The sequence below is a fragment of the Pelophylax lessonae genome (assembly GCF_965119305.1).
Source record: "Pelophylax lessonae genome assembly, chromosome: 3".
In the NCBI taxonomy this organism is placed as follows: domain Eukaryota; kingdom Metazoa; phylum Chordata; class Amphibia; order Anura; family Ranidae; genus Pelophylax; species Pelophylax lessonae.
This window is the reverse complement of record NC_138770.1, coordinates 529,230,054-529,254,354: the sequence shown is the minus strand read 5'-3', so window position 1 is coordinate 529,254,354 and position 24,301 is coordinate 529,230,054. Positions and strand designations below refer to the sequence as shown.

The following is a 24,301-nucleotide window of genomic DNA, read 5'->3' as shown; positions in this document are numbered from 1 at the left end:
CTGTGCCTATATTTGTGATCTAGGCGCGGTCATTTGTTACATATAGTAAACACATGTCTCAAATGTAATGTCCTAAAAGAACAGCAAAAATTGGCAGCGAACAAGTAAATGTTCATCACAAACAGAAAGGGAAAACTATGAGGGGATTACGGATATCCCTGGTCAGCAATAGCAGGTCTCTTAGTCATCCATCATAAGTGAATCAAGGTGCAAGTTGTAAACCATATTGACACATCATAATCATCTAGGTCCAACAGCATCACGGATGAGACATGCGTTTGTTACAAGTTTGAATAATGCACAATTCTGAAAATGGTGGCCTTCTACCTGTTTGGTGTCCATGCTGCTCCAGAGGAAATGAAGATACCTTGCTTGATGGGGTTTTTTTCACCCGATATTGGGCTCTGTAGCTTCAAACAGCAACTGGGTTCTATCATACCAATATTTTTCATATGTATTACTGAGGAAGATCATTCAAAATGCGTTGAGTTTGTATGTGGATTTTTTTTGGGGAATCATTACATCTATGTGAACCTAAAGGCAAATATATTTTTAATGACTTTTCACACTACCACTACCAGAAATTCACCCGTGACTTGAAGAGACTTGTTTAGAGACTTGGAAGAGACTTGGAAGAGACTTGTGCACTACTTTGAAGAGACAGGCGACTTTGTCTGTGGGGAATGCCTGGCTAATCTCTTTCTTCTTCCTGGAAAGTCTGATAACAAGTCGTGTCAATTAAGATAAGGAGGCGACTCCCATTGAAGTATATGGGACAGTCGGATCACAGGTCGCCTCAAAGTAGTACAGGACCCTTTTCTGAAGTCGGAGCAACTTCAGTAGTGCCAATTAAGATGGCACTGATTGATTAACATTGCTTTTGTTATGTCAAGCTATCTGGAGCAACACAAGTTGCCTCACAAGTCGCGCTAGTGTGAATGGGCTCTTATTCTTGATTTTCATGTTGTTGAACAATAAAAGTTCAGCTGTTTTTAATCAGTGTTTTTGCTTTTCTCTATTTGTCCCTCAAAAAATTCTATGACTATGTATCAGTTCTATATAGGGTAAAATTCTGTTAACTGCATTGTCACCATTTTAAAGGATAAGTTCACCTTTGGTAACATGATACACCCATATTTCGTGTCACCAAAGAGCACCTGCCTGCGCCTCTCTGATTCCCTGCTGTGACAGCGGGCGGGAGATCTCCTCCCCTTACCCGGTGTCACAATTTAAAAAGAACACAGCCACGCAGGGCTCCACCCACATGGTCGTGTCATTCATTCTACACTACAATTACCGTCTTCCACCACGACAAATGGCTTGTAGTTCGCAATGAACTGTGAGGACACTGGGGAGCACTCTTGAAGTTCATTGATCCTCCTGTTCTCCAGTAACTGTCCACTCGTATGGGAGGTATGGGCAGACAGCTATACTGATATTCTGCAGCAGCCTGACATTGCACCCGCAATCTGCTTAACAGGGTCCAATAGTCCGGAAAAATATGTGCATTTATTATTTTTTTAAGGTCAACTTAGCTTTTAGATATATTTCATTACCAATAAAAGGCTAAGTTCACTTTTCAGGCAGAATTTCATTTTCATAATAAACAGAAGCCTTTTCTAAGGTATTTTCTCCCCAAGCCATCCCAATGGTTTTATCTCTCTCTTACCTAGCCCATGACAGCTTTAAATCTTCACCGCTCCATTCAAAAGTTTAAAAATTGCTTTCTGAGCCCTGACTTTCTGTATCCTCGTGTGATCTTCCAGGAAACTTCAAAACCTATCATGCACTGCCTTACTGCATCACAGAATAGGGTGGAGGATATTGGCTGTGTATAGAAAGAGAACAGTGCTCACTGACAACATCTGCATTGGAAGTACATTAAACTGCAGAGGTGGGTGGGGGCAATCTCCTGGAGTGGGAGGACAGGTACAGGGTGTATGTTAATAAGGTCAGCTGCTGAACTACTTCCCTAGCTCACTAACAGATTTCATGTCTCAAATACAATACTAGAATGAATAGCAGGAAGTAATGGAGAAGTTTTCTATAGGAGACACTGAAGGCTGAGGTAAAGCCTGTCCTAGAATATAAAGAAAGCTTTTTCTTTTCTGCAATAGAGGTACATTAACAGTATATTTGACACATAGGGAAGCCGGAATAAAAAATAAAAAAAAGGTTAACTTAGCTTTTAAATTAACACATTTTAAATTTCTCTAGCAAGATGTTGGCGAAAAAAATCTGTCTTGAGGAAAACCGCACTACCACAGTCAATATTTTCAGTTTCCGTATTGCACAATGTCTAGTCTATATATTCAATTGTTCAGACAAAGTGAATACACTAGCTATTTATGGAGATGATGGGGAACGGTATGTGCATTTATGTCTTTATTACACAATAACAGGGAAACACACCATACCCTTTTTGCTTTTTAATTTTTTCCATGTGGCTTGTATAAATAAATTAATGCATTATACAGTCCTGTAAATGGAACTCAATGTTACTGGTGCAAACAAGGGTGGATTATTTTTTATATTAAACAGTAATAGTTGATGACAACTGGAAGGATTTTCCATAGTAAAAACATGAAAGTATCGGGGTAGTCCTCTTCATCGATGGGATATAAGTATTAGTTTAGTAGTTGAAAAAGTGCTATATGCAGTACTAGACGCTTTAACAGCCTGAGAGCAAGGATTCCTTGGAGGTCTCCAGTGGCACATTAGATCCCCCAAATAACCCTATGCAAGCTACTAAGTTTGTTTTTCTTGGTATGAATATGCTTGCAAGCAAACATCTTTAAGACATCTTCTTAGCAGAAGTTAATCAAGATTTTTAAATTCTCTAGGGGCACAAATCATTTGTCCTTGCTATAATCAGGGATGTGGTTCCTAAGCTTTATTGTTTGATAGCTAGTTCCTCCCCACACTGCTATTAAATAACATGGGACAAAGGAGATACTTCTGACCAGGGGCGTAACTACAGGGGTTGCAGGGGTTGCGATTGCTACCGGGCCCCATGCTCCAGGGGGCCCAGTAGCAAACCAGTGGGTGAACTTCCAGGATTGCAAAAGTCACACCTGCGACCGGGCCCTGGCATTGCACCACTGTGGGGAGGCCCAAAGATTGCAGGAAGGGAGCCCACTGCAGAACTTGTGAAAGGATCCTGCTGCGGGACCATAATAAAAGGCCATGCAACGAGAGTAAAGAGCCGCAGGATTAGTGGGAAAAGCCCTGGGCTTGAAGGGAAGGGCCCCGGCCAGGGATCTGGGGGGGGCCCTTCATGGTTTCTTGCATCGGGGCCCTGAAGGCTCTAGTTACGCCTCTGCTTCTGACTGACAGTGTACAGAGGAGAGGGAACAATGCAGATATAAGGCACACACAGCCCGCACAGCCCTCACCCTGTTTAAATGCTGCAGTCAGAATTTCTGAAACCCTCTGTGCCATGTATCCCTGTGCCTTCTCTGCTATTTTTGTACAAATAAAATATTAAGCCTGCATCCTCTCACAGTGCTCTCTCCATTCTGCAGCTATGCCTCCCTTGCTACTATTAAAGGAGAAGTTCGGGGTACTAAAAAAATAATATATATATATATATATATATATATATATATATATATATATTTATATATTATACTCAACTCCATGCTACAGGATTGATGCTGCAGCTGGCTCTAAGACTGAGAACTGAGCGATCACATGACCACTGATTGCTCAGTTCTTGGTATTCTTGGAGCAAAGAGCAGTGATTGTCAGACGCCGCTTTCTGTTTTGCCCCACCATCACCAGAGTGCCAGGCTGGAGATGGGTGGGAGCAGCTGGTTTCGGTTCTCAGCAGCACACTAAGAGCTGGACTTAGCTGTCAATCAAGCAGCTGGATAGATCCTGACATTATTTTCGGGATCCATCCAGAGCCTGGAATGGCTCTGTAACATCAGCTGATAGCTGACTTTAGCCCACTGTTGGATGATTCTGGGTCACAGGAATGCAGAACTAAGTTCACTCCTGTCACCCAGAAGAGATGTATGGCCAAAAAAGCTTTGGCTATACTTGTCTTTTAAAACATTGAGTCGGCAATCCCATGCAGCTGCCAGCTACTTCAGCAGAGATTACTACAGTAGCAGCTGAAGGCTTGTTTATGAAAGAGGTTGGGGAGCACTGCAGCACATGTTGGCAGCTACTACACTAGTCTACCTCATACTAATGTAATGCATGGCATTGAGAGGCGACTTTGACTTCAGTGCTGCCTGTACTTTCCTCATAGGAGCATCCATAATTTGGACTTGGCCTGGGGTGGAGCTACACTCAGTACTGACAGTAAAAAAAGTGGAATTTTGTTTCTAAACCACAGCATCAATTTAAACAGAGACAAGTGCTATGTGCACAGGTTCCCCTAGGGCACAGGTGTCAAACTAGCGGCCCGCAAGCTGTTGCAGAACTACAAGTGCCACGAGGCATTGCAAGGCTGACCATTACAAGCATGACTCATACAGGCAATGGCATGATGGGACGTGTAGTTCGGAAAACAGCTGGAGGACCGCCAGTTTGACACCCTGCCCTAGGGGATTAAACAAGCCTTTTTAAGATTAGAGTTCATCTTTAAAACACTATCAACCAAGGTAAAAGATGTCATCAAATAGTCTTCTGAGGCAGAAGTTAAAAAATACCTGCAGCTTCAATATATGTATACTAATTACAATAATACAGTTGGTATTATCTACATGAAATTCTATTACCAATTGTAAGACTGACACAGATTGTAAACTCTTAAGGGAAGGGCCTTCTAAAACATCATGTATTGAATTGCACTGTCCCCTTTTATTTTAAAAAGTGCTGCTCAAACCGATGCCATATAAATCCTATATACTACTACTACTAATAATAATAATAATAATTACCTCCGTACTTTTATACCCATATAAAAAGATGTTTATATTGCTAAGGACAATTACCAAATGTATTCTAGTGGATTTCCTTGATTTTAAATCTTTGACCTTTCCCCACTAAATTGTAACCAAAGGAAAGAGGGACGAGCATAAGATCTTCTTTTTCAGTTTTGTTGTTTGATGCACAATTGCTGTATAATGTGACAGCATAAATGTTCATAGGAGTGTCAGATATTAGCCAGTTGTTATCCAGCTTCTCCTAGATTGTCATACTATAGTAAGTAGTGTTATTGTTCTTTTTTGCTTGTTGAGCTAAAATAATATAATCAAAAAAATGTATGCAGTTTTCACAGATTTATATAAAAAGTGTTATAACAAAGACATATTAATTACCAAAACAAGTGCTAGATCCGCAGTTTTTGCATTCCAGATCCTCATTGTTCTATCATCAGCGGTAGACACCAACCAATTTCTGTTGTAGCTCCAACCCAATCCATTGATTGCACCATCATGGCCTAATAGAAAAAAAAGTTATAAAAATGTTAATTAGGACATGAATTGTTAGCATTTGGGCTAAAGGTAATTTAAATCCCAAGCTTTTTCCTTAGTTTTGGATAGAGCGAGGCATATAATGAACGCTGGGTGATTCACACTCTCTCAGCGCCCTGGGCCACTGGGATAGAAAATGATAAAATATGTTATGGATGTCACAGAAAAAGAAGTGAGTCATGAAGTCTGGACAAACACATATATCTGTAGCGTTTACTTATCTCTCTCCAAAACTCTAAGTGTCATTTCTCTCTGGTGCTTTGTTCCTCTGTTATCAGCATGATACAGGGAGAGAGCTCAGCACAGAGCTGGCCTATTCACAACATAACTCTGTATCCTTCCTTCGCTCTTTTTTGCTGTGTGGAGTGGGGGTGTGCCTTTCCTCCAATCCACTCTTACACACTGTAACCGCAGCTCTCCGCCCCCTTCTCTGTAATACTAACAGAGGGAGAAGGATTTTAGCACGATTCTGCCCTTTTGAAGGAGTGTAAGGATAAGGAGACTGCAGGTAAACATGTAAAAGGTATGTAAGAGAATTTGTTTCATCTTTGTGTATCACCTGAGGCCAGTCACTTCAAAGCTAAACTGTTGTAGAGAAAAAATAGATCTTCTGCCCTGCTAGACAGAACTGTGGTGTGCGGCTGATCTGTGTAAATGGCAGGACTGGATGGGCAGAAAATAAAAATTCATAAAGCTTTGTGTTACACTTAAGGCTTAGTGTTACTGCTGTTTGAACCAAGATTTTGTGAAAGCTATTTTTCTAAACTTATTTTCTTATTTGAATGAATATTTTGGCCTCTGACTTTTATTCTGTTGTATTTTATTGCTGGTTTCTATTGAGTAGAGAGGCCATATTGATGATAAATATTATCTGCAGACTATAGCAATAGGATAGAATGTATTCTGCTTGTGATGTGAAGGGATAGGGTACTATCCATAGGGTAAATCTGCATTATAATCACAGGCATTTAGCAAAAGTTAGGAAAGGCTAAACCTCATTCCAAGTGATGTGCACAATCACTTGAGAAATTTCTAGTGGTGGATGCAGGTGGGTTTTGACTTTGTGCACTTTGGCAGTTCACTCTTTTTAACTACATAGTTAAGCAAACGGCAGGCAAAAACTGTGCGGTTTTCTGCAATATGGTGCCTCCCAAAGCACCTCTCTGTAATATAGCATTGTTCCCATATGCCTGCTGTGTGAAAATCAAGCAAATCATCTCTCTGCAGTATTATTGCTCTCTGGCAAAGTTTCATGGGCTCTCCCTGGCAGTAAGGCCTATTTTATAGTATTACCATCTTGAAGTGATATTCAAAATTGATCCCAGTGTGTCAGATCTGTTGCAGTAATCTCGCTGTAAAAAACAACCAAACTTAATGAGCTGCCCTCTCACACAGGTCATACAAATCTTATAAGTGAAACCAACTTGGAAGCCTATAAACTATTTATCCCCTCTCTTTAGACAACACTTACATGCACACATAGCCACTATTCACTATTATCCAATGTTTGAAAACTTTGCCTCCTCGCATAAACCACATAGGCCCTACCGTTGCCCCTTTTTTCAACTAATTTTTTAAAATGAACAGCTTTAATTAACCTCTGGTTAACTTTAGCCACATACATTGTCAAATCACACCGATCAGCCATACCTTTACGAACATCCACCTAATATTGAGTAGGTCCTCCTTTTGCAACAGCCCTGACCCATTGAGGTATGGATGCCACTAGACCTCTGAAGGCAAGCTGTGGTATCTGGCACCAAGCCAACAGTAGCAGATCCTTTAAGTCCTGTAGATTGCGTGGTGGAGCCTCAATGGATTGAACATGTTTTTCCAGCATATTCGAGAGATAGTCGATTGGATTGGGATCTGGAGAATTTGGAGGCCAAATCAATACCTCAAACTCATTGCTGTATGCCTGAAACCATTCATAAACAGTTTTTGCAGTGTGGCAGGGTGCATTATCATGCTGAAAGAGGCCACGCCCTTAGGTATTACCGTTTCCATAAAAGAGTGTACTTGGTCACCAACAATGATTAGGTAAGTGGTAATTGTCATCCACATCAAGTAAAATCCACATAAATGGCAGGACCAAGGTTTCCCAGCAAAACATTGCCCAAAGCATCACACTGGTTTGCCTTTTTCCCGTAGTCTATCCTGGTACCATAACTAAATAAATAAAATAAAACATGATACATCAGACCAGGCCATCTCCTCCCATTGCTCCGTGGTCCAGTTCTGATGCTCAAATGCCTAATGTTGCCATTTTTGGCTGTGGAAACGGGTCAGCATGGGCACCCTGACCAATGTGTGGCTACACAGTCCCATACATAATGAATCTCGATGCCTATATTTTCTGCTTTCAACACATCAGCTTTAGGCGTGTTTACTTGTTGCCTAATATATGCCACTGACTTTTAGATGCCATTGTAATAAGACAATCAATGTTATTTACTTAACCAGTCAATGGTCAAAAACGTTTTGGTTGATCAGTGTATTAAATTACCAAAGTGGCTTTTAAAACTGTGCATTTTATTTGTGATCACCACAGTGCTGCTTTTTTTGACTGAAAAATTCCCTCCCCTGGAGAAGGTTCACAGGGAGATATGCTGCAGTTGTTGGTGTCCTACAGACATCCCAATCATTATTTGATACTGGCACAACTGTACATACTGCACAATGATAACCAAATGTTAATGAGTACTTATTTAGAATTGTTAGAAAATAACTATAGTCGGATCCTAGCAATATTTTGAACATACTAACATTTTCAAAGAGAATAAACTAGCCAAGTTTCAAAATATATCTATGTTTTTGATCTGAGTGTTCCAATTACTTTACATTTGAATGTCATGAAAAAAACACAGTATATAAAAGATGCTGTTGAGAGTTGAATGTATATGCTCGTTTATTTCCATTACTCACTATAAAACAAATGTGAACACTAATAAAACATTTGCTATAGTCATTTTTGTTCATTATCTTACAATAAGTAAAGCAAAAAATGGCATAAACAGGCAATGCTAGGAAAAACATGATAGAATATGATATAGCGCTTATTTTAATGGCTTGTCAACTTTATTGTTTATAGCGTAACAAGAGCTTTACAAGCCTTGGCATTATTGGCAGCTATACCTTATAAAAGTGAACTTGAATAAAAGATATATCCAAAAACAAATGTAATTTACAGATAAAAATACTTGTTCCTTTATAATGTTTGCTGACATTTGGGACTGAATATACTTTCACTAATAAGAAAAAATGTGGCATACAGTGTATCTGGAAAGTATTCACAGCGCTTCACTTTTTCCACATTTTCTTATGTTACAACCTTATTCCAAAATAATCAATTTTGGAAAAAGGCTGTAACATAAAGTGTGGAATTCATTATTTTCCTTAAAATTCTACAAGCAATACCCCCTAATGACAACAAGAAAGAAGTTTGTTTGAAATCTTTGGAAATGTATTAAAAATAAAAAAACAAAAAGTACATAAGTATTCACAGCCTTTGTCATGCCACTCAAAATTTAGCTCAGGTGCATCCTGTTTCCACTGATCATCCTTGAGATGTTTCTACAACTTGATTGGAGTCCCCCTGTGGTAAATTCAGTTGATCAGACATGATTTGTAAAAGGCACACACATGTCTACAGTATATAAGGTCCCAAAGTTAACAGTGCATGTCAGAGCACAAACCAAGTCATGAAGTCCAGAGAATTGTCTGTAGACCTCCAAGAAAGGATTGTATTGAGGCACAGATTTGGGAAAGGGGAAAGAAAAATGTCTGCAGCATTGAAGGTCCCAATGAGCACAGTGGCCTCCATCATCTCTAAATGGAAGAAGTTTGAAACCATCAGGACTCTTCCTAGAGCGGGCCGCCTGGCCAAACTGACCAATTTGGGGAAAAGGGTCTTAGTCAGGGAGGTAACCAAGAACCTGATGGTCACTTGGACAGAGCTCCAGCCTTTCTCTGTGGAGAGAGGAGAACCTTCCAGAAGAACAACCATCTATGCAGCACTCCACCGATCAGGCCTGTATGGAAGAGTGGATAAATGGAATCCACTCCTCAGTAAAAGGCACATGACAGCCTGCCTGGAGTTTGCCAACAGGCACCTGAAGGACTCTCAGACTATCAGAAACAAAACTCTCTGGTCTGATGAAATAAAGATTGAACTCTTTGAACTGAATGGCAAGAGTAATGTCTGGAGGAAACCAGGCACCACTATTTACCTGGCCAAAACCATTGCTACAGTGAAGCATAATGGTGGCAGCATCATGCTGTGGGATGTTTTTTTTAGCTGCAGGAACTGGGACTCTAGTCCGGATCGAGGGAAAGATGAATGCAGCAATGTACACATACATCCTAATGAAAACCTGCTCCAGAGCGCTCTGGACCTCAGACTGGGGTGAAGGTTCATCTTCCAACTGGACATCGACCCTAAGCACACAGCAGATAACAAAGAAGTGGCTACAGGACAACTCTTTGAATGTCCTTGAGTGGCCCAGCTGGAGCCCAGACTTGAATCCGATTGAACATCTCTGGAGAAATCTGGAAATGGCTGTGCCCCAATGCTCCCCATCCAACCTGATGGAGCTTGAGAGGTCTTGCAAAGAAGAATGGGAGAAACTGCCCAAAAATAGGTGTGTCAGGCTTGTAGCATCATACTCAAAAAGACTTGAGGCTATAATTAGTGCCAAAGGTGCTTCAACAAAGTATTGAGCAAAGGCTGTGAATACTTATGTAATGTACATGTGATTTGTTTGTTATTTTTAATAAATTTGCAAAGATTTCAAACAAACTTCTTTCTTGTTTTCATTATGGAGTATTGTTTGTAAAATTTTGAGGAAAATAATTAATTTAATTAATTTTGGAAAAAGGCTGTAACGTAACAAAATGTGGAAAAAGTGAAGCGCTGTGAATACTTTCCGGATGCACTGTAGATGTAATTAAAATAACTTTTCAATATTTAAAGAGCATGCTTCCATAGAATTTACATTTGTGTTACTTTTATTATTATTACATACAGTATCTCACAAAAGTTAGTACACCCCCTCACATTTTTGTAAATGTTTTATTAAATCTTTTCATGTGACAACACTGAAGAAATTACACTTTGCTATATGGTAAAGTAGTGAGTGTATAGCTTGTATAACAGTGTTAATTTGCTGTCCCCTCAAAATAACTCAACACACAGCCATTAATGTCTAAACCGTTGGCAACAAAAGTAAGTACACCCCTAAAGTTGAAGAAAAAGAAAAATGGGGGAGGCATAAGGACTTTAAAGGTACAGTAAGGCTGGACATACAAATTTTAAAATCATGTAAATTTATTGAATCACAACATATTAAAAAGGGAGTACATAAATAAAGACACAAACAAAGCATCTAAAATCAAAGCATAAAGATAATAGAATACTCTCATGGTACCAACGAAGGACATGGTGCCTAATGTGTAAATTCCTTGCCCAACATGTTTCGTGGTATCTTGTCTGCTTCTTCAGGGGTCTTATATTAACAGAGAGTTTTTCTAAACATCTACACAGAGAGCTTGTATTCAAATATATCAAAGAAATAGATAAATTAGAAGAATACGAAGGGTACAACAATTATTATCATAGCATATATCAAAAAAGCCAGTCAGCCACAAAAGGCCTAAGGTAAAGCATAGCATGGCATGTCATTATTGACTATTGTATACATACATAGCTTGATGGTAACACTAATATCCGCGAGCAATCCCAGAGGGTGGTCACGGGAAGAGAGAGGGGGACAACCACCAAATACCAGACGGATATCAAAACGCCTCCCAGGCGAACATGGGAGTCCTATATAGATGTAAAGATTGGTAAGTACTAGCAGTGCTGTTGGGAAAACTATTGATGAATGATTAGTACACATATTGCAAAAGGCAAGCATGTGTCGAACAGTAAAACATAGGAAATAAAGAGATCAAGGATTATTCCATATTGTGAAAAGGCAAAGGGGTATGTTTAAAATGTTGGTTATCCTTATTAATATCTCTTTGTATTCCTTACAAAACAAAACATTTATAGTAATAAATGCACACAGAATATGCAAATGAAAAAAAATGTTATAAAAAGTATGGATGTAAGGTGCTATTTAGTACTGTTATCATCGGCAAGTGTCATAGGTAACTCACCGGGGAAAGATTGCAAAAGAGGTGCCCAGGATTGGCTGGATATATGTGAAAATAAATATAAAGGGAAAGCCAGCAACAGATCACCAAATAAGGGCCATACACCAATCAGGTCAAATAAATGGTAAAAGGCTGTGTGTTGCAAAAAAGAGAGAGGGGGCAATAAGTAAACAAGATCATCTGTAGAGGTATCTCATGTATGGAAACACGGTGCCCAAGTGTGTCTCACCAATGACAGGATTGTCTGTAGCTTCTGTGTGGTCCATCCGGTGTAGTCGTGGCTGAGGCTTGCTGGCCGGCAAGTGCCGGTATTTATATGACTCCAGTCCGGCCGTACACTCCCATCGGCATGTAACGCGGCCGGACCCGGGCCCGCAATGCGCATGTGCGAAGACTCAAGCAGCTGATTACAGACTGGCCAGCGGGAGGACAAGGAATTAACAACCTCCCGTCTAGCCCAACCAATCAGCATCTGGAAAACAAGAAGGAGTGCCGGGTTGCGGGGCCGCATGTCCGCCATGGAAGGGATCCCAATCTGGCAAGGGAGCGGCCGGCCCATCCAAACACCGTGACCATCTACACCGGATGGACCACACGGAAGCTACAGACAATCCCATCATTGTTGAGACACACTTGGGCACCATGTTTCCATACATGAGATACCTCTACAGATGATCTTGTTTACTTATTGCCCCTCTCTCTTTTTTGCAGCACACAGCCTTTTACCATCTATATCAGTGGTCCTCAACCCTGGTCCTCAGGGCCCACTAAAAGGCCAGGTTTGCAAGATAACTGAAATACATCCCAGGTGATATAATTTGCTGCTCAGTGATTGCAGTACTCTAGTCTGCATCTCCCCAAGGTAATACTTAAAATCTGGCCTGTTAGTGGGCCCTGAGGACCGGAGTTGAGGACCACTGATCTATTTGACCTGATTGGTCTATGGCCCTTATTTGGTGATCTGTTGCTGGCTTTCCCTTTTTATTTATTTTCACATATATCCAGCCAATCCTGGGCACCTCTTTTGCAATCTTTCCCCAGTGAGTTACCTATGACGCTTGCCGATGATAACAGTACTAAATAGCACCTTACATCCATACTTTTTATTTAAAAAAAATCTAATTTGCATATTCTGTGTGCATCTATTATTATTAATTTTTTGTTTTGTAAGGAATGCAAAGAGATATTAATAAGGATAACCAACATTTTAAACATACCCCTTTGCCTTTTCACAATATGGAATAATCCTTGATCTCTTTATTTCCTATGTTTTACTGTTTGACACATGCTTGCCTTTTGCAATATGTGTACTAATCATTCATCAATAGTTTTCCAAACATCACTGCTAGTACTTACTGATCTTTACATCAATATAGGACTCCCAGGTTCGCCTGGGAGGCGTTTTGATATCTGTCTGGTATTTGGTGGTTGTCCCCCTCTCTCTTCCCGTGACCACCCTGGCCATCTGGGATTGCTCGCGGATATTAGTGTTACCATCAAGCTATGTATGTATACATAATGACATGCCATGCTATGCTTTACCTTAGGCCTTTTGTGGCTGACTGGCTTTTTTGATATATGCTATGATAATAATTGTTGTACCCTTCGTATTTTTCTAATTTATCTATTTCTTTGATAGATTTGAATACAAGCTCTCTGTGTAGATGTTTAGAAAAACTCTGTTAATATAAGACCTCTGAAGAAGCGGACAAGATACCGCGAAACATGTTGGGCAAGGAATTTACACATTAGGCACCATGTCCTATTCTATTACCTTTATGCTTTGTTTTTAGACGCTTTGTTTGTGTCTTTATTTATGTACTCCCTTTTTAAAATGTTGTGTTTCAATAAATTTACATGATTTTACAATTTGTAAGTCCTTATGCCTCCCCCATTTTTCTTTTTCTTTTTCTTGAACTGATCTTGGGACGTTGGTACTTTTTTGATATTAGTTATTATTAAATTATTTTTGACACCTCATCAACCATTTAAGAACACCCATAAGTCAAAATGTCCAAATTGGGCCCAATTAGCCATTTTCTCTACCCGGTGTCATGTGACTCATTAGTGTTACAAGATCTCAGGTGTGAATGGGGAGCAGGTGTGTTAAATTTGGTGTTATCGCTCTCACTCTCTCATACTGGTCACTGGAAGTTCAACATGCCATCCTTATGGCAAAGAACTCTCTGAGGATCTGAAAAAAAATAATTGTTGCTATACATAAAGATAGCCTAGGCTATAAAAAGTTTGCCAAGACCCTGAAACTGAGCTGCAGTATGGTGGCCAAGACCATACAGCGGTTTAACAGGACAGGCTCCACTCAGAACAGGCCTCACCATGGTCGATCAAAGAAGTTGAGTGCACATGCTCAGCGTCAAATTCAGAGGTTGTCTTTGGGAAATAGACATACGTATGAGTGCTGCCAGCATTTCTGGAGAGGTTGAAGGGGTGGGGGGTCAGCCTGTCAGTGCTCAGACCATACGCCTCACACTACATCAAATTGGTCTGCATGGCTGTCATCCCAGAAGAAAGCCTCTTCTAAAGATGATGCACAAGAAAGCCCGCATACAGTTTGCTGAAGACAAGCAGACTAAGGACATGGATTACTGCACCCTGTCCTGTGGTCTGCAGAGACAAAGATAAACTTATTTGGTTCGGATGGTGTAAAGCGTGTGTGGCGGCAACCAGGTGAGAAGTACAAAGACAAGTGTGTCTTGCCTACAGTCAAGCATGGTGGTGGGAGTGTCATGGTCTGGGACTGCATGAGTGCTGCCGGCACTGGGGAGCTACAGTTCATTGAGGGAACCATGAATGCCAACATGTACCTTTGACATACTGAAGCAGAGCATGATCCCCTCCCTTCGTAGACTGGCCTGCAGGGCAGTATTTCAACATGATAATGACCCCAAACACACCTCCAAGACAACCACTGTCTTGCTAAAGAAGCTGAGGGTAAAGGTGATGGACTGGCCAAGGATGTCTCCAGACCTAATTCCTATTGAGCATCTGTGGGGCATCCTCAAACAGAAGGTGGAGGAGCACAAGGTCTCTAACATCCACCAGCTCTTTGATGTCAACATGGAGGCGTGGAAGAGGACTCCAGTGGCAACCTGTGAAGCTCTGGTGAACTCCATGACCAAGAGGGTTAAGGCAGTGCTGGAAAACAATGGTGGCCACTCAAAATATTGACACTTTGGGCCCAATTTGGACATTTTGACTTAGGGGTGTACTCACTTTTGTTGCCAGCGCTTTAGACATTATTGGCTGTGTGTTGAGTTATTTTGAGGGGACAGCAAATTTACACTGTTATACAAGCTGTACATTCACTACTTTACATTGCAGCAAAGTGTCATTTCTTTAGTGTTGTCACATGAAAAGGTATGATAAAATATTTACAAAAATGTGAGGGATGTACTCACTTTGTGAGATACTGCAGCCCTCAAATTTTCCACTCACCTACTGCCATTTTGCGAGTAGAAAATTATTTATGGCGAGCGTGGGGCTGCTCCGGCCGGGTGCCGCTCAGGGGAAGAGGAAAGCCGATGGACGGGATTACCATAGAGCGGGGATCGTGCCCGTCAATGCACTTACCAGTGCAGGGGAAGAGAGAGGAGAGGAAGAGGAAATCTGGCCGGATAATCACAAAGCACGATCGTTCCGCTGTAACAGCTTTAATTGTAATTGCTGGGCGCTCGCCGACACACACAGTCCCGCCTCCTAGCCCGACTCCTTTGATAGACAGAACACCTGGCCAACCGGGACGTGTGACGTCTATCAAAGGAGTCGGGACTGTGTGTGTCGGCGAGCGCCCGACAATTACAATTAAAGCTGTTACAGCGGAACGATCGTGCTTTGTGATTATCCGGACAGATTTCCTCTTCCTCTCCTCTCTCTTCCCCTGCACTGGTAAGTGCATTGTCGGGCACAAGTGAAGCTGCATTACTGGGCCCAATTAAAGCTGCATTGATGGCACAGTTAAAGCTGCATTGATGGCACAGTTAAAGCTGCATTGATGGCACAGTTAAAGCTGCAGTGAAGGGCACAGGTGAAGCTGCATTGAAGGGCACAGGTGAAGCTGCATTGATGGGCACAGGTAAAGCTGCATTGATGGGCATGGGTGAAGCTGCATTGAGGGGCTCAGATGAAGCTGCATTGAGGGGCTCGGATGAAGCTGCATTGAGGGGCTCGGATGAAACTGCATTGGCGGGCATGGGTGATGTTGCATTTACGGGTATGGATGAGGTTGCATTGACAGGCAGGGGTGAGGTTGCATTGACGGGAACGGTGAGGCTGCATTGATGAGCACAGGTGAGGTTACATTGATGGGCACAGGTGAGGCTGCATTGATGGGCACAGGGTAGGCTGCATTAATGGGCACAGGGGAGGCTGCATTAATGGGCGCTTGTGAGGCTGCATTGATGGGCACTGGTGAGGCTGCATTGATGGGCACTGGTGAGGCTGCATTGATGGGCACTGGTGAGGCTGCACTGATGGGCACTGGTGAGGTTTCACTGATGGGCACTGGTGAGGTTTCACTGATGGGCACTGATCAGGCCGTACTGATAAGCTTCATTGATGCTGCTGCACTGATGGGCACTGGTAGGCTGCATTGATGGGCACTGATAATGTTGTTATTAATATTTATTTTTATAACTTCTGCAATAATGCAAAAATATTTAACAGTGTCATTCTATGAGATAATTTATCAAGGCGTGTTTACAGCCGGGATTAGGGGCAGGGCAGGGTAGGAGTTGGGTGGGGCAACTGGTGGCGAGTAACACTTAAGGCCTGGCTAGTAGCTCAGGACTTAAAATTTTGAGCCCTGAGATACTGTATACCTATATTTCTATAATTTTCCAATATATTTTGTACAAATTAACCCAAAAATGTACCTAAACCCAAAAAACTATTTTTTTATATTAAGCAGATTACTAGTCTCTAGATGTGGTGGCTGTGTTAGTTTTCTTTTTTCATTTTTTACCTTTATTCCCAAATTGTGGTCCTGCCAGTAACGCACCACCTGTTTTAGGGTGGCATCACTCACTCTCCATACTGTATCTACGGAAGGGCAGCATTGTCACCCTAGAACAGAATTACAGAACAACGCCTCCCCTCCTCTTTTTATTAATATAGGGGTGTGGTCTGTAGTCAGCAAAGACAGCTGGAAAACAATGTAACCTTGAAGAGTGCAGCACAGGCAGATAGGCACAGGAAGTTATCATTTCACATGATTTCTGGTTGGATTTTTTCCAATTATCAAACAGATATAACAAAACACTTCTTATGGTATAATTAACATACCAAAAGAAATAAAATAAATTAATCATTAAGGTTTACATACAATTTATAGGACCAGTGAACCTAAACACAGATGTGCCAATTTATGTACTGATATAATTCATAAATATGCATCTACTGTAAATTTTAAATGGTTTACCATTCTTCGCTTTGTTATTCGGTGGGATTACTTAATGGAAAGATAGCTGTGTACATAACTATATATTACCACCAAGGCAAAATTACCCCAGTAACTTTCAATTCTGACCCTAAATTCAAGATTATAATTGTACACATTAATGTTGTTTTTAGGGTTTTTTGTTTTTTGTTTTTAACATGCATGTGACAATTTCACAGGTTTACTGCTTTTACGTGCATTTATTCAAGCAAAGGTTTAAAGCAGCTTTCAAAAACAGAAAATCACAGTTGGGATATGCTAAAGATACAAAAACAAGGTACCAGTATTTAATGAAAGCTTAACCACTTTAGCCGCGGAGGATTTTCCTGCTTAACGTCCAGACCACTTTTTGCAACTTGACACTGCGCAAATTTAACTGACAATTGTGCGGTCATGCAACGCCGTACCCAAACGAAATTTACGTCCTTTTTTTCCCACAAACAGAGCTTTCTTTTGGTGGTATTTGATCACCTCTGTGCTTTTCATTTTTTGCGATATTAATAAAAAAAGAGCGGAAATTTTGTGAAAAAATTGACATTTTCTACTTTGACAGTTAAAAAATATCCAATATATTCAATTGTTCTCATATATTTAGGCCAAAATGTATTTAGCTACATGTCTTTGACAAAAAGAATTCTCAATGAGCGTATTTTTAACCGCTTTAAGACCGGAAGATTTTACCCCATTCCTGACCAGGCTATATTTTGCGTTTTGGCAATGCGTTATTTTAACGGACAACTGCGTGGTCGTGCGACGCTGTACCCAAATTAAATTTATATCCTTTTTTCCCCCCACAAATAGAGCTTTCTTTTGATGGTATTTGATCACCTGTACGATTTTTAATTTTTGAAAAAAAGAGTGACAATTTAGAAAAAAAAACAATATTTTTTACATTCTGATAAATAACATTCCCAAACAAAATGTATAAATCAAAAATTTTTAACATTTTAGGCCAATTTGTTTTCTGCTACATATTTTTGGTGAAAAAAATCCCAATAAGCTTATTTTGATTGGTTCGCGCAAAAGGTATTGCGTTTACTAACTACGGGAAAGATTTGTCATTTTTATTGTTTATTTTTTTTTACTAGTAATGGCGGCGATCTGCAATTTTTTTTGCAGCACTGCGACATTGCTGAAGACAGATCGGACCCCTAACTGACATTTTTTACACTTTTGGGGGTACCAGTGACATTAATACAGTTATCAGTGCTATAAATATGCACTGTTACTGTAATAATGACACTGGCAGGGAAAGGGTTAACACTGTTGGTGATAAAGGGGTTAAATGTATGCCTCATGCTTACTGACGTGTGTGGGGGGAGGGGGTTGTGTGACACGGACACAGATCGCAGGTTCAGCTATGCTGAATCCTGTATTCTGTCACTGTCTGTCACAGAGGAGATCCGCGCCCACTTTGTTTACACAAGTGGGCGGATTTCCTCACTTGATCCCCGATGATCGGGGAAGAGCGGCGGTGATCACCGGCTCTCCTCCCCTGGCCCGACGCGCCCCCGAGGGGAGAATCTGGTGACGTAGGTCTACGTTGACTGCCACTTTGCCGCAGTACTGTCAATGTGAACAGTCGGCAAGTGGTTAATAAGTGGAAAGTACAACCCCAACTGGATCTATTTTCTTTCTTTTTTTAACAAAAAGTCCATCAGCATGAAAATATGCCATACACTTGTGAATATTATTAGTATATATTTCATATATACCCAATTGTAGCTTAGCTTTGCCGGAATGTTATCTATGTAGAAAGGCTAAAACAAGAAACGTATAAAGGGGTTGAAAGAAAATACATTTTTGGATGTAAAAAAAAAAGTCACCTAAAAACTCTTGGATGTGCAGCAATTCACCAATTAGATAAAGACAAAGGAAGAAAATAAGTTCCCCACAGGGTGGGACTATAACGACCTACAGGTACAAGTCAAATAGATGTAAGGTGAAGTATTAAAAAATCATTATTTTTAATACTTCGCCTTACATCTATTTGACTTTTACCTGTAGGTTGTTATAGTCCCACCCTGTGGGGAACTTCTTTTCTTCCTTTGTCATTTACTAGGGATGAGACATACTGTATAATCCAAACCTATATTCCCCCATTGCCCTCCTTTTTGTATCCAATTAGATAAAACAACCTATTTTCTCTAAACCTTTCAGCATCAGATGGCTGTTACAAACCAATAATACATTAATTAATACAAATTGTATAAATGGAAAGCCTCAACCTATAAATATATAACTAAATAAACATCCTAGAACCCACTCCGAACTGACAAGTAAAGAGCTTAACATTATTAGAGGTCTTGGTTGACTATAATAGTCTAAAATATAAATTTTTAATCATTATTAAAACAACAATAGATTGCCATTTTAATACATTAGGTGTTAACTATATATATATATATATATATATATATATATATATATATATATATATATATATATATATTTTAGTGCCCATCATAATTAACACAGGCCTCTAATAATTTTAAACCCTTTATATGATGATACATTTATCCTAGGCATTGTTATATTGCATAAGTCTCTGCATTGTGTCCAGGTAAATAGCAGTCTTGAGGGTTTTGTCTCCACATTTAGCTTTTATGTAACTGATGGGCTGCTCTCTGCAAAAGTATCAGATGCTGAAATAAAAGGCACCAAAATGTCTGATTTTCCACTACTTGCTACAGCTATGGAAGTAGGAAAGTAAAAAGTTGAAGCTATCCCCACAATGCCTTCACAACAATGGTCTCGCCTCATATGCAATAGATTTAGTCTAAAAAGAACATTAGTCCTCTCTGGTTTAAATTAACGTTCCCATTGTGAAACATTTTTTTTATGGCTAAGCAAAATAAATTAAATGCTTAAGCAGAAAAGTGCTAAACTAATTTAAAATACTGCCAAAATCTATGATTTATAGATTACAAATGAACCAGAATAACAGAGGTAATGTCAACATATACAACATATTTTCTTTTATATTACAGTATAAAGTCATTTAATGATCTAACTGAATGTTTTATTACTTTTTTCTGTTAATGCAACCAGTATAAGTTATATATAAGTCAAAGCATTACTAATATTATTATTCATTGTTATTACCAGGCTTAGTGTCATATGAATCAAGTGGCATTATTTTTAGGATCAAGTAACTGTGACAAATACATTCCCTTCTTCAGGTAAAAAATATCTTTAGTCAGTGATAGCTAATATGCAAATACTTTTGCATATAGTTATTCAGGTATGCACTCCAAATTTATTCAATTTCTTATTATGTATTATGGCTGGTCAAAATGTTGCTTATAGTTAACAATTTGCTACTCTCGGCAACTAAAATATGGCAGCAACTAGTTCAAGCATTTTTTGGTACTTATGTCATCTAATCTTTTTTTTTCAAGAAAACTTTCTACCATGTACCTTGGAATTTTTACAATGTATACCGTGCAGTGCATTTGTGCAGTATATATGTAGGCTCTATTTTCAGCATGTCAAGAATAGAGGTGGGTGCAAGGATGTGAAGGAGTTAAGTTATCAGTGGCCATCCATAAAGTGAAGAGGAATGGCGTGGAATTTGGAAGAAGCAGCGGGGGACATGGAAGCAGCGTCACATGCACACCATGGATCTTCAGAATAACGCCCAGGAATGTAATGAAGCAATCACGTCACTGCAATAAATTACTGCGTTTCAGGGTCACAAAGGACAGCACGGGTATTTCTTTGTACTTATTAAACAGATATAACAAAACACTTTTAATGGTATATTATATAACAAGAGAAGATTATTGTTTTTATCTGTGTCAGTGATTGCCACTGATGCAGACAGTTTAAACCCTTCCGGGTTTTAGCCTGTCATCGATAGGGATAACAGCAAAGTCCTTCATAAATGTTAATATGCTAGAATGTGAAAATTAAAATTTTTTGATTTTGTTATTTGTGATTCACAGATTGGTTTAAATTGCTCAATGAAAATACTGTTCAGTATCAAGAAAACCTCCTGAAAACTTAACATTGGTAATGTTTAGGACCCCTAAAATTACAACGTAATATTGCTATCTTTTTGTTACCTAGGTGATTCAATGTATTTTGAGGGTATGGGCTAGGCCACGAGTAGTTTGCCTGCTTAAGTCTCAATATGCCAGATTGTTAGGCTTCTATGTAAGACATTGAGGTCACTTCCTGAAAGGTGAAGGGGCTTAGAACTTTCCCAAAAACAAAATAAAGGAGAAATTTGGGTTGTTAAAGAAGCAAACAAATACTCACCTCCATACTGCAGCATTAGTTCGATGCTGTAGCTGTCCCACACCGGCTCTAAGCCTGAGAACTGAGCAATCACATGACTGTGGTCTGCTTAGTTCTGGGTCAGCTCTTAGTAGAGAGCTGGTGACTGTCAGTCACTTCTTCCTGCTCTGCCCCTCCAGCATTCAATAGAGCACCAGGCAGGGGAGGGGGCAAGTGTGTCTGGCTTCAGCTCTCAGCCATGCCCTGAGAGGCTGAGCCAGATACCGATCAAGTATCTGGGTGGATCCTGACAATATGATTAGGATCCTTCCAGAGCCTGGAGTGGCTCTGTGACATTAGCCAACAGTGGGCTTTAGCCCGCTATTAGCTGATTCTGGGCAATGGTAAGTGCACTTCTGTGACTCAGAAGAGACATTTAGCCAAAGTTTAAAAGGTAATTAAACTAATAATAAACTACATAACAGTTCCTGTTCACAATGGGTAGGTGATGTATTGGGAAACTATTTTAATGGCAGAAAAACATGAGATGTGATAATAAGCCTTTAAAGTGGTCCATGCTTATGCAGAGGGCAGGAGTATTGAAATTCAAATTTAGTTTATACCAGAGAGATAAAAAAGTACAAGATGTATATTCCAAACTCTCACGCATTCATGCATGGATTTTTTTGTGTTATGAATGAGGGGAAGCCAGGAGTTTGCACCCAATGAACAAATTAGCAACCCAAAAGCAAGCTCAAATTTTACTAGGTAAGATGATTTAAAGACTACAGTTGAATGATTAACATATATGGTATGTTATGGTTTTAAACCATTAGTAACATAATTAACTAATTTATTTCTAGACCGTGTTATTATGCTGTTCTATGTTATCTCTTTGGTTTAATCCTCCTGTTAAACGTTATTGATACTCCTCACAATGAAATAAAGTAATCTCCAATCATGCCTAGTAACGTAAGTTTTAATGATGTCAATAAACCTTCCCCAGGCCTTTCCTGGGAAGCTGGTAAACCATATGCACCTTAAAAAAATATCTTATATAGAGGCACAAAAAAAAAAAAAAAAACCGTGTAGAGAAGAATCAGCAAGCCTGTCAGGATTTCAGAGAAGCCTGCACAAATTTAAAACAGTACTGATTTACAGAAATAGGAGAAGCAATACACAATAGAACATGAGAGGTACACCTTAATTATTGGTTTCAGAATAAAGCTGGGTGGTTTTTAGGAATGGAAACAAAATCATCGAGGGAAACAAAATCCTCCATATATAGTATTCCCAGTAGATTGCATGGATCATGAAATTACTGAGCCTGCCTAAATTAAAGAGGAAGTAAACTGTGGAAGTTGTACCATGAAAAAAAGACAAAGAGAGGGCAAAAGAATAGCCGCTAGTATGGTCTGCTTGCTCCTTGCAGTTGATCTCTTTCCCACTTCTGACCTTCTATGCCATTTTATTTGCACTGTGTCACTGTCTGAAGGCATCTATCTTGGTAGAGACAGGGCTTTGCTTTCTCATGTATACCCAATTAAACACTGTTCTGTCTAAACTGCAGTATATACAGCAAGTCCAAAGTGTGTTTTAATCAATACATTTGCGAATGTGCAACTATTCTGAAAATTCAACGTAATGCTGAACAGTTTAACTTTAAAACAGAACTCTAGGAAGAAAAAAAAATTCCCATGCAGTCGGGCTGTGCCCACACTGCATGGATTAACTGCCAGTTTTCAGGGCAGGACTGGGAATAAAATTCGGCCCTGGAAATAATTTCATACCAGCCCAACAGCATAACGTCATTATTTTCTTGTTCATAAAAGGGAAAACCATGCATTTTAAAGCACATTTGAAGAGTGTATTATAGATAAGACAGATATGAAAGCATATAGGGCTTTATTATATATATATATATATATATATATAGTATATATATATATATATATATATACACACACATATATATATATATATACATATATATATATATATATATATATATATATATATACATACATATATATATATACATATATATATATATATATATATATATATATATATATACACAGTGCCTTGCAAAAGTATTCGGCCCCCTTGAACTTTTCGACCTTTTGCCACATTTCAGGCTTCAAACATAAAGATATAAAACTGTAATTTTTTGTGAAGAATCAACAAGTGGGACACAATCATGAAGTGGAACGAAATTTATTGGATATTTCAAACTTTTTTAACAAATAAAAAACTGAAAAATTGGGCGTGCAAACTTATTCAGCCCCCCTTAAGTTAATACTTTGTAGCGGCACCTTTTGCTGCGATTACAGCTGTAAGTCGCTTGGGGTATGTCTCTATCAGTTTTGCACATCGAGAGACTGAAATATTTGCCCATTCCTCCTTGCAAAACAGCTCGAGCTCAGTGAGGTTGGATGGAGAGCGTTTGTGAACAGCAGTTTTCAGTTCTTTCCACAGATTCTTGATTGGATTCAGGTCTGGACTTTGACTTGGCCATTCTAACACCTGGATATGTTTATTTGTGAACAATTCCATTGTAGATTTTGCTTTATGTTTTGGATCATTGTCTTGTTGGAAGACAAATCTCCATCCTAGTCTCAGGTCTTTTGCAGACTCCATCAGGTTTTCTTCCAGAATGGTCCTGTATTTGTCTCCATCCATCTTCCCATCAATTTTAACCATCTTCCCTGTCCCTGCTGAAGAAAAGCAGGCTCAAACCATGATGCTGCCACCACCATGTTTGACAGTGGGGATGGTGTGTTCAGGGTGATGAGCTGTGTTGCTTTTATGCCAAAATATAACATTTTGCATTGTTGCCAAAAACTTTGATTTTGGTTTCATCTGACCAGAGCACCTTCTTCCACGTTTGGTGTGTCTCCCAGGTGGCTTGCGGCAAACTTTAAAAGACACTTTTTATGGATATCTTTAAGAAATGGCTTTCTTCTTGCCACTCTTCCATAAAGGCCAGATTTGTGCAGTATACGACTGATTGTTGTCCTATGGACAGAGTATCCCACCT

General features: G+C 39.6%; 1 protein-coding gene across 1 annotated transcript in view; it reads right to left on the bottom strand.

Moving 5' to 3' along the window:
* The window catches only part of WDR27 (WD repeat domain 27), a 522,635-nt gene that overhangs the window by 336,349 nt on the left and 161,985 nt on the right, over positions 1–24,301 (bottom strand). Inside the window, exon 17 of the mRNA XM_082251222.1 lies at positions 5,274–5,395. Within this exon, the coding sequence (XP_082107348.1) occupies positions 5,274–5,395 (122 nt within the window). The remainder of the gene's footprint in view (positions 1–5,273; positions 5,396–24,301) is intronic.